The sequence below is a fragment of the Mirounga angustirostris genome, unplaced genomic scaffold (genome assembly GCF_029215605.1).
Source record: "Mirounga angustirostris isolate CCGP_5_RB_7025 unplaced genomic scaffold, mMirAng1.0.hap1 SCAF_4, whole genome shotgun sequence".
NCBI lineage: Eukaryota > Metazoa > Chordata > Mammalia > Carnivora > Phocidae > Mirounga > Mirounga angustirostris.
The window spans coordinates 156,022,073-156,032,287 of record NW_026991712.1 but is presented as its reverse complement, the minus strand read 5'-3'; the positions used below and the strand labels follow the sequence as shown (position 1 = coordinate 156,032,287).

The 10,215-nt window shown below is 53.2% G+C and overlaps 2 protein-coding genes across 4 annotated transcripts; both read left to right on the top strand.

The window, feature by feature from the left end:
* Positions 1-542: 542 nt before the first annotated feature.
* Positions 543-5,145, top strand: DPH2 (diphthamide biosynthesis 2). Of its 3 annotated transcripts, none has more exons than XM_064589291.1 (6): positions 543-1,835; positions 2,062-2,174; positions 2,463-2,686; positions 2,884-3,567; positions 3,648-3,824; positions 5,010-5,145. In XM_064589291.1, the coding sequence occupies exons 1-6, from the start codon at positions 1,689-1,691 to the stop codon at positions 5,066-5,068; spliced, it is 1,404 nt and encodes a 467-aa protein (XP_064445361.1). In that variant the 5' UTR covers positions 543-1,688; the 3' UTR covers positions 5,069-5,145. The 3 variants fall into 3 exon arrangements, with proteins under 3 accessions (XP_064445361.1, XP_045753834.1, XP_054368888.1); XM_045897878.3 differs by lacking the exon at positions 5,010-5,145 and adding an exon at positions 3,905-4,980 and having other exon boundaries at positions 560-1,835; XM_054512913.2 differs by lacking the exons at positions 2,463-2,686; positions 5,010-5,145 and adding an exon at positions 3,905-4,980 and having other exon boundaries at positions 1,703-1,835.
* Positions 5,146-6,539: 1,394 nt separating this feature from the next.
* ATP6V0B (ATPase H+ transporting V0 subunit b) lies at positions 6,540-9,860 on the top strand. Its single transcript, XM_045897877.2, has 8 exons — positions 6,540-6,716; positions 7,429-7,477; positions 7,709-7,792; positions 7,921-7,998; positions 8,206-8,275; positions 8,397-8,448; positions 8,665-8,855; positions 9,552-9,860. Exons 1-8 carry the CDS (start codon positions 6,650-6,652, stop codon positions 9,576-9,578), a joined length of 618 nt encoding a protein of 205 aa, XP_045753833.1. The 5' UTR covers positions 6,540-6,649; the 3' UTR covers positions 9,579-9,860.
* Positions 9,861-10,215: the final 355 nt, after the last annotated feature.

The window sequence follows — 10,215 nt, the reverse complement described above, 5'->3', positions numbered from 1 at the left end:
TAGAGCTGGTTACTCCCACGTTTGTCTCATTCCTTCCCCTGTTCTTTCCCCATCTTTGCACAAGAATGGAGGTACATCCCCGTTCATTCTCTTTCCATGCCAGCCAGCAGGAGTCCCTGTTTCATATGCCATCCCGAGGCTCTTCTTCAGTCCCATTCTCACTTACTCTTGATTTCTCACTTCTCCTGAAGTATGCGGAGATGTTTCTTTTAGTCCTTTTCTCCTACTACATGGTATCCAAGTGCCTTCTTCCCCATCCCCCATGATCAAATGTAGCATATATAAGCTAGGAAAATGAGGGAGCTAAAGCCTAGTTTCTTTTTTTAAAAGAATATTTATTTATTTGACCGAGAGAGACACAGCGAGAGAGGGAACACAAGCAGGGGGAGTGGGAGAGGGAGAAGCAGGCTTCCCGCGGAGCAGGGAGCCTGATGCGGGGCTCGATCCCAGGACCCTGGGATCATGACCCGAGCCGAAGGCAGACGCTTAATGACTGAGCCACCCAGGCACCCCCTAAAGCCTAGTTTCTAAAGTCAAATCTGGGTTTGTTATTGATTGTGCCACTGATTTGCTGTGTCTTACTAGGACCTCAATGTCCTCACCTGTAAAATGGGACAATTATTTTTTTAAGTAATCTCTATACCCACTGTGGGCCTCAAACTCACAACCCTGAGATCAAGAGTCCCACGCTCTGCCAACTGAGCAAGCCAGGCGCTCTTGGGACAAGTCTTACTCCAAAGACTGTTAACGTTAAGAATGTAGTACCTGGTGAACAGTAAGTGCTCAATATTTACGTGATTAACAGACTGCTGTGAGGATAACAGCGAATGCTTTCAGTATATATGATATGCAAGGGACTACTCTGTAAAGTTTTATATCTAAATCAATTTGATCCAACAATCCTGTTAGGAATGCTCTTGTTACAACCCCCACCTTCAGATGAAGAAACAGCCACAGAGAGGTTAAGTAGCAATGGCAGAGCACAATATCCAAACCCAGGCAGTTTGACACCTGAATTGAAAATTATGCAATGCTACCTCCTAGGTGATAGAGTGCAATGAAGTGCTTAACAGTGTACCACGATGGGAGCTGCTCAAACGAGTATCTTCAGGGGGTCGCTTTTTTTTTTTAAGTTTATTTATTTACTCTCTACCCCTAACGTGGGGCTCCAACTCACAACGTTGCGATCAAGAGTCACGTGCTCTCCTGACAGCCAGCCAGGCACGGGGGTTGGGGGTGGGTCACTTTTTCTGAGCGCGATTGGCGGGCTGAACCGGAAAACTAGCGGCTGGAGAAGAGGGCCAGGGGAACTACAACACCCACAAGGCTTCGCGCCTTCCCCTGAGGGACTCCCGATTGACTTGCTCTGAGGCAGATCATTGGCTCTCTGAGGGAGGCCTGGCGAGGATTGGAAGGCGGGAGCAGTGCTAGTTTAAGATTGGCAAAACTACTGCCAGCCCCGCCTCAAAAACCCGGAAGTAATCCCCCCCCGGCCTGTGTGTAGTGGTGTAGCAGAGAAACGCGAGTTTGGGTTCGTGGAGGGAGGATCCGAGGGCTGCGCACTGACTTCCCAGCCCCGCCGCTCTCACTAAGTGACTTTGACTTATTGAGGGCTGCTTTTGAGGACGCGGGGCCTGAGGCTGACCGAGGGAGGTCCCCGCTGCTTCCCGCCACCCAAGCGGTGCCTCATGGAGTCTACGTTCAGCAGCCCCGCTGAGGCAGCGCTGCAGCGAGAGGCGGGTGCCGCGGGGCTGCTCACTCCTCCGGAAGACCTGGACCGCGTCTACGAGCTGGAGCGAGTCGCTGGATTTGTCCGCGACCTGGGGTGTCGGCGGGTGAGGGCAGGTTAGGGTGGGGTGGCTCACTTCGGGATAGGTCGCCCAGAAGATCGGGATGTTGGGGTAATTTTGTGAGGATGGGGGGGTGGGGGTGGACGGGGGGAGTTGCTCCTCTGGGAGGAGGGGCTTTGAAGGTTAGATAGGGACTCCTGGAAGGTTTTCCTTGAAGAGGAAGAGGGTGGAGGAGAGAGGCTGTTCCTGACTCTCTGGCTTATACTTACAGGTGGCCTTGCAGTTCCCTGACCAGCTATTGGGAGATGCTGGGGCCGTGGCTGCACGACTGGAGGGGACCACAGGGTCGAAGATGTTCATTCTGGGAGACACGGCCTATGGAAGGTATGAATTTGAGCTTGAGGATTGGGGGCGGGGGTAGGGGGTGGGGAGTAGGTCTAGTGATCCAAGGTTCTTGGTGTTGTCCTTCTATGACAGTGTCTGCCCCCAGTGGCTGTGTTTTTCCTTGATGATGATGCCTCCTCTTCTGATACTTGCTCCTCAGAATGACAGTGTCTTCTTTTATAACATCATTTATTTCACTGACCACATTTCAGGCTTCACATTTCCCATGAAGCACAGCAACTGTTTTCCTGATGAGAACTCTTCTTATTAATGGTATCTCCCCTGCAGCTGCTGTGTGGATGTACTGGGTGCTGAGCAAGCTGGAGCTCAGGCCCTTGTTCATTTTGGCCCTGCCTGCTTAAGCCCTCCAGCCCGCCCACTGCCTGTGGCCTTCGTCCTTGGTCAACGTTCTGTGCACTTGGAGCTCTGCGTCAAGGCCTTTGAGGCCCAGAACCCAGACCCCAAAGTGCCTGTGGTGCTGCTAAGTGAGCCGGGCTGTGCCCACGCCTTGGGTGAGGGTTTTTGCCTGGGCATGCAAGAAGGGTAGACCAACTATTTTATGCCTTGATATTCCCATTTCAGTACACTCCCATAGAGCTCTTGATATGGGCTTAATCCCGTCTTTGCTTTTGGGTCATATTCAGTCTCCTGGGGTGAAGGGGTTCCTGCTTTGGTAGACCCCAACTCTGACATCACTTCCTTCTTCCAGAGGCCTTGGCCACTCTTCTGCGCCCGCAGTACCCGGACCTGCTTGTCTCCAGCCCAGCTCTTCCATTGCCAGTGGGCTCCTGTAGGCCGGAGCCTGAGCCCCTGGAGCGTTTTGGGCGCCGCTTTCCCCTGGCTCCAGGGAGGTGTCTGGAAGAATATGGTGCCTTCTATGTGGGGGGCTCTGAAGCCAGTGCTGACCTTGACCTTGACCCAGACCTGAGCCGGCTGCTCTTGGGCTGGGCACCAGGGCAGCCCTTCTTCACCTGCTGTCCGGATACAGGGCGGACTCAGGATGAAGGTGTCCGGGCTGGGCGGCTAAGGGCACGTAGACACTATCTGGTAGAGAGGGCCAGAGATGCCCGTGTGGTAGGGCTGTTGGCAGGGACACTGGGTGTGGCCCGACACCGTGAGGCACTGGCACACTTGCGGAACCTGGCTCAGGCTGCAGGCAAGCGTAGCTATGTGTTGGCCCTGGGGCGGCCCACACCTCCCAAGCTCGCCAACTTCCCTGAGGTGGATGTCTTTGTGCTCTTGGCCTGCCCTCTTGGTGCTCTAGCTCCACAGCCTTCTGGTGGCTTCTTCCGGCCTGTATTGGCACCATGTGAGCTGGAAGCTGCCTGCAACCCTGCCTGGCCACCTTCAGGCCTGGCTCCCCACCTCACACATTACGCGGATTTATTGCCTGGTGAGTGCTGGGGTACTGCCTGAGCTGGAAACTCAGGGGCATGGAATTGGGCCAGTATGGATCCTCTTTCTCCCTCCTAGGCTCTCCCTTCCACGTGCCCCTCCCACCACCTGACTCGGAACTGTGGGACACCCCAGCTGTGTCACTTATTACTGGGGAACTCCGACCCCCACCTGCGTGGAAGCCCTCAGATGATCCTGGGTGTTTGGCCCTGACCTTGCGGCCCCAGCTAGAGCTGGCTGAGAGCAGCCCTGCAGGTAAGTGTGCCAAGTCTCTGCTCCCAGCTGAGACTTTCCCCAGATTCGGCCCACTTGGCCTCAGTCCCCTCTCTCTGCAGCCTTGTTCCTTAGTTCCCGGAGCTGGCAGGGTCTGGAGCCCCGTCTGGGTCAGACACCGGTGACAGGAGCTGTGAGTGGAAGACGAGGGATTGCCATCGCCTACGAGAATGAGGGAAGCAGCTGATAACGTGTGGGGCCAGAGACACAGATGGACTTAAGAATTGCTGCAAAAACCTCCCTGCATCAACCTCACTCCTCTGCTAGGATCCTTGAAGGAGCCTGGATGCAGGGAAGAGCAGACAGCCCCTCATTGAGGAAGGGAATCCTGCTCTGTCCCTGTCCTGGCCCTGGCACAAGGCTTAGCATATAGTGGCTTAATAAATACCTGTTGGACTGATGGGACTTATTTGGGGCTTTCCTAAAGTCTTGTGGGCCCATCTGGGGGCCCACAAGTTTCTGGCCAGTCCCAGTTTCTGATGTGCAGTTGAGGGTTTACCCTTGTCAAAGGTTCTAGATATAGACCAGGGTTTCCTAACTTTGGTACTGTTGATGTTTTGGGCCAGATAAATCTTTGCTGTGAGGGGCTGTTCTGTGCGCTGTAGTATGTTTAGCACTGTCTCTGGCTTCTGCCCACTAGATGCCCCCAACATACCCCTCCCCATATTTTGGTGATAACCGAAAATGCCTCCAGACATTGACAAATGTCTCCTGTGGGGGCAAAGCTGCCCCTAGTTGAGAACCACTGGTCTACACCTGTGTTGTCCAGTAAAGTAACCACTAGACATATATGGCTATTAAACATGAATTTAAATTAGTTAAAATTAAAAACTCAGTTTCTCAGAGTGCCTGGCTGGCTCAGCTAGAAAAGCGTGCAACTCTTGATCTCGGGGTCATGAGTTCAAACCTCATGATGGGTGTACAGATTACTAAAAAAGTAAACTTTAAAAATAAAAACTCAGTTTCTCAGTCACACTAGTCACATTTCAATGGTCGTCTAGCCATATGAGGGGACAGTGCAGCTATAGGACATTTCCATTATTGCAGAAAGTTCTGTTGGACAGTGCTGGTCTGTACTGATTCTAATTTTGTTTCTCAGGGAGATCACAGACATTGAATAAACTACTTTTTCTCCTTCTGTTTCTTTATATTCATCAAACACTACAGGTCCTGAGTGGAGTTCTGAATTGTATTTAACTGGCTTCCTGTCCTCACAGTGTAGTTAGGAAGAGAGGCAGTTAAATAAGCAATTACAAGACAGTGAAACTACTTTCTGTGAGGAGGGAAGCCCCTGGGGGCACTTCTTCATTACCAGGTTTGCAGAGAATCTTGGCCTACTGGCACTGTCCAAAGTGTTGAAGAAGCAGGTAAACAGGGAGATGTGGTCCTTGATCTCGGGGGTGCCCAGTCTACTGGTAGAGGCAGATCTGTAAAGTGACTGGCAGCAGACAAAATGGGCAGCAATTATGTATTTTACAAATATATATGGAGCACCCACTGTGTACCAGGCACTGGGAATACAGTAAGCTCAACAGAAACCCTTTCATGGTGCTTACGTTCTTACGGGGGCTGGGGGAAGAGATGGACAAAATAAGATACTTAGTATGTCAAATGGTGATAAGTAAGTACTATGGAGGACTATAAAGCTGGAAAGGAGTGTAAAGGACAGTGGATTGCGATATTAAACAAGATGATTAGGGAAGGCCTTTTGAAGGTGAGCAAAGACAAAGGAGGTTATGGAGTGAGCCACATGGATAAGTAGAAGCAGAGGGAACAAATGCAAGGGTGTTGTAGTGGGGGTATGGCTGGTATGTCCAAGGAATAGCAAGGAGGCTAGTGCAGTTAGTGGGGGAGTATTAGATGAGATCAGGTAAGGGGCATGGGAAGCTGTATCAGGAGAAGCCTAGTATAGTAGTAGGCCATTATTAGGACTGTGATGTTTATTGAGTGAAATGGCATTTTATTTTGTTTTTATTAAAGATTTTATTTATTTGAGAGCACAAGCAGGGGGAGCGGCAGAGGGAGAGGGAGAAGCAGGCTCCCACTGAGCAGGGAGCCTGATGCAGGGCTCTATCCTAGGACCCCAGGATTATGACCTGAGCCAAGGCAGATGCTTAACTGACTGAGCCTCCCAGGCACCCCTGAAATGGTATTTTAAACCAAAGAGTGACATGATGGTAAGCTTCATAAGTATCACCAGGACAGCAGGGGAGCCCAGAGCAGGCTCATCACCCTGCCTCTGGGTTAGGGAAGGCTTCCTGGAAGAGTGCCTTCTGGGGACCAATAGGTGTTAGCTGGGCAAGGGGATGAACACGAAGAAGCTTGCTTGAGCAAAGTTAGGAAGAGCAAGACACCCCCACTGAACTGGAGAGGACAGAAAGGGAAGAGGCCCATGGAATCAGCACTGGCTTGGAAGCTAAGTTAGAGAGGCCCGCGAGGAGACCCCGGTGTAAAGAAGCAGGGCTGGTGAGCCCAAGTGGTGCTGTCAGGGCTCAGGAGGAGCGGTTTGGAGAAACGTGAGAGTAACCGGCAAGAGGTCGAGGTACTAGGGACGCCGGAGCCTCTTCCGAAGCGAGGGACTACAACAACCACAATCCTCAGTGCTTGCAGTTCCGGCGTTGCCAAAGTTCTGGACTGGCAACCGCGCCGCGCAGGGCCGGGCGTGTGGTCACGTGGTGCCGGCGCGTCACGTGGGTGAGTCAGGTGACGCTGCGGGGCGGGTGGACAGACTGCGGGGCGGACGGTGGACGCAGGGACTCGGGTTTGGCTGTGGCCCCACGGACCAGAGACCCGCCGTCGTTGCCGCCATGACGGGGCTAGCGCTGCTCTACTCCGGGGTCTTCGTGGCCTTTTGGGCCTGCATGCTCGTCGTGGGTGAGGCCGGGCCCTGGCGGGCGGGGCCAGCATCCGGGCCCTGCTGGCGGGGCTGGAGCCCAGCGGGAGAAGTGGGGTCCCAGGAATGCTAGGCCCCAGCGTGGGCTCTGTGCCCGAGGCTCCAGGACTTGCCTCGCGCCTGTCGGGGCTTCTGACCCTGACAGAGGAGACCCGGATCTCCAGCCCCTTGAGGAGGGGCGCGGACGGGGGGAGGTGGGAGCCGCGAGAGCAGCCCCGGTACCTCTCTGTCACTACCGGCCCCTGCCCCCGTCTCACTGCTGCGATCCCTCGCTTGCTACAGAGGGGCCTGCTTGGGTCACGAGCCGGCTGTTGCAGTTCCTCTTTTCCCTCTCCCCACCCACAGCTTGTTGGGTAAACAGCGGCTCGGATCGGGCTGGTGGGATCCGGTGCCCTCTCCCTTTCTCCAGGGTATTCAGGCCTACAAGTAGCTGGTCGTGGAGAGTCTTGGTCTGGGAGGTGGTGTCATTGGGGGAAGATGGATTACTGAGGGAGTGGCAGAAAATGGAGGCCTGAACTGAGGAGTCTGAATAGATAGCCGTGCTTTCACACGGAGGCCAGCCTGACGAGTCTCCCTTGACTTACCTGTAGGCAGACCTTTGGGGACGTGGCAGCTGGACAGCAATTTCTTGTCTAAGTTGGGAAGTTTCTCTCTCGAGAGCCGCCTCTAACCCTTTTTTTCCTACTCCTGCAGGAATCTGCTACACCATTTTTGACTTGGGTTTCCGCTTCGATGTGGCATGGTAAGGGCCTGCAGAGAGAGGACTCCTCTAGTGGCTTCTTTGCAGCTTTTCTTCACTGACCTAAGCCCCTACTCCACCCCATCCCCAGGTGCCTGGGATATGGACCTTTGGGACATATGATGTATTTTATCTCAGCATCCAGGACTGGTGGGCTTGGAGGGTTGGGGGATGGATTTTGTGCTCACTTCTCCACCAAGGCTGCAATTGCTTTCCTCCTTGTTTCCACACCAGGTTCCTGACTGAGACTTCCCCCTTCATGTGGTCAAACTTGGGCATTGGTCTAGCTATCTCCCTGTCTGTGGTTGGGGCAGCATGGTGAGTATTGGGGTGGTGGGACTGGGGGGAGGGGTGAGTCATAGCAAGTGGTGTCAGTGGGTCCTTAGTCATCCTGGGGGCAGTGACAAACTTGGGCTCTGCTCATCGGTTTTTTATCCTTCCACCAGGGGCATCTATATTACTGGCTCTTCTATCATTGGGGGAGGGGTGAAGGCCCCCAGGATCAAGACCAAGAACCTGGTCAGGTAAATGTAGGGCCTTTGGAGGGTTGTCAGAACCACCTGCATTGGGAGCTCCCTGTTTGTTTGACCTGACATGCTGCTTCTGACCAGCCTCCTGGTGGGGTGGGAGATGTCAGTGGGGCAAATGTTGGCTGGGAACTCTCTGGGGGAGGAAGGTTGGTTTCTTTCTAATCCTTTTCTCCTCTCTACCCCCATGCTCACCACTACCAGCATCATCTTCTGTGAGGCTGTGGCCATCTATGGCATCATCATGGCAATTGTAATTAGTAACATGGCTGAGGTATGGAGAACCAGGGTGGGGTGGGCATCTACGCCAGTGTGTTCTATACAGTGTTTAGTGATACTGGAGGAGGGGGAGTGGCATAAGGGGTGGTTTCTGATTACTTCTCTGCCTCCCGCAGCCTTTCAGTGCCACTGACCCCCAGGCCATTGGGCATCGAAACTACCATGCAGGTAGGTGGATGTGTGAAGGAAAAAAGCTGGGGCTTCATGTCTGCTTCCCCACTTCCATGCCCTGGCTTAGACTCATTATTTCAATATTCACTCCCTTTGTTCGGCCTGCTTTGCAGAGTTGGGAGTGGTGATAAGCCCCATTAGTCCATTTGGGCCCTTGTCCTCCTCTCCCCTTGTGCCTGGCTTGGCCTCAGTACTCTTTTTCTGTCCCCTCAGGCTACTCCATGTTTGGAGCTGGTCTCACAGTGGGCCTGTCTAACCTCTTCTGTGGAGTCTGCGTGGGCATCGTGGGCAGTGGAGCCGCCCTGGCTGATGCACAGAACCCCAGCCTCTTTGTAAAGATTCTCATCGTGGAGATCTTTGGCAGTGCCATTGGCCTCTTCGGCGTCATTGTTGCAATCCTTCAGGTGATGAATCCCCTGGGAGCCTGTGTCCTTGTCTCCAACCCAGCCTCACTCTCTTTCCAGAGGAGCCACGGTGTCCCCTTCTCCATCTGTAACCAGAGAACCCCTGAGCAGCTCCCACCACTTTATTCCCATTTTTTGGTTTTCCTCTTTTGAAGCTTTCCAGCGTGGTATCATTGACTAGTGTAATGTGTATTTCCCTGCTCCTTTGTGTCTATAGGGCTTTTGTTGAGGCTTTTTATTATTTTTTGTCTTTGTAGTCTAGCCTGGATTGGGATCTTGTCTGTGTGTCAGTCTGTCTTGGTGTGTTTGACTATGTGTCTCAAGGCCTGTGTGTATCTGTGCTCTCAGTAGGACAGTGTGTCTGAATTGTGTGCATCTTGTCTTAGAACGTGTAAGTGTTGCTAAGGATCAGCCTGATGGTCTGAATGTGACTGAGTGCTTAGCTGGGTTGATTCTTGGTAACTGGTCCTGTCCGTATGCCACTTCTCCATCTCTGTCCCACAGCCTAACTCTCTGGTTATCTGACTGTCCCTGTTCATCTGTGTTTGTCACAGCATATCCATCTTGGTCCAGTCATCCATCTGTTGTGGTCTCTCCATCCCACCATGGGTTTGCCAGAACTGACCTTATGTCATTTGTCACTGTCTTATCTATTCCTCTGTCACTGCCTGATTTCTCCTTGTTCTTCTTTTGCAGACTTCCAGAGTGAAGATGGGTGACTAGATGATCTGTTTGGGTGGGACCGTGTCCCACTCTTATTTATTTGTGGTTTTCCCAGGACAGCTGGAGCTGTCACCCTTGGCCTTTCAGGGGGCTTGGTGTTCAGGGCCCTTCCCTGCACTTGCTTCTTGCTGTCCATCAGCTTGGAGGCACTGCCTGGCTGGAGCCTCAGTGCGGGGAGTGGGTCGCCAATGACCATGTGCAGCTGTGCACCTGTGTCTCACCTCTACCCCGCAACCCATCTTCCCAGTGTTTGTGAAATAAACGTGGTTTTTGTCTGGGTCAGTGCTGCTTCTCTTGCCCTCCTTCGCCACATTCTTTCACGGAGGGAGGGTAAAAGGGGCTGTAGGCCTCAACCTAATGCCAGCTTCTTGGCACCTTTCTGTCTCATATGCACTGTCTCTGCTCTGGACAGAGCTAGTTCCTGGGTGGAGAGGAAGGGTGCTGGGCTGAGGACTCTAGCCCTGAATATCTTTATTGAAAGGAGCAAGGGACTCGGGATATGGACCCAGGTGTTTGTGCAGGGGAGGGGGCTGTCCTCCAAGTCCCATGCCTTCAAGGTTCTGTCTGCTAAGCCCAGATGGGCCACATCTACTATGTGGCTCTACTCTCAGGCATCCGTCACCCTTCATCCCTGTGG

Bases quoted from the DNA above. Each gene is read 5' to 3' on its own strand.
- DPH2 (XM_045897878.3), top strand. From the start codon at position 1,689: ATGGAGTCTACGTTCAGCAGCCCCGCTGAGGCAGCGCTGCAGCGAGAG. The intron at 2,687-2,883 runs GTGAGGGTTTTT...TCCTTCTTCCAG, and splicing joins GGGCTGTGCCCACGCCTTGG to AGGCCTTGGCCACTCTTCTG. The intron at 3,825-3,904 runs GTAAGTGTGCCA...CTCTCTCTGCAG, and splicing joins GGCTGAGAGCAGCCCTGCAG to CCTTGTTCCTTAGTTCCCGG.
- ATP6V0B (XM_045897877.2), top strand. From the start codon at position 6,650: ATGACGGGGCTAGCGCTGCTCTACTCCGGGGTCTTCGTGGCCTTTTGG. The intron at 6,717-7,428 runs GTGAGGCCGGGC...CTACTCCTGCAG, and splicing joins GGCCTGCATGCTCGTCGTGG to GAATCTGCTACACCATTTTT. The intron at 8,276-8,396 runs GTATGGAGAACC...TGCCTCCCGCAG, and splicing joins TAATTAGTAACATGGCTGAG to CCTTTCAGTGCCACTGACCC.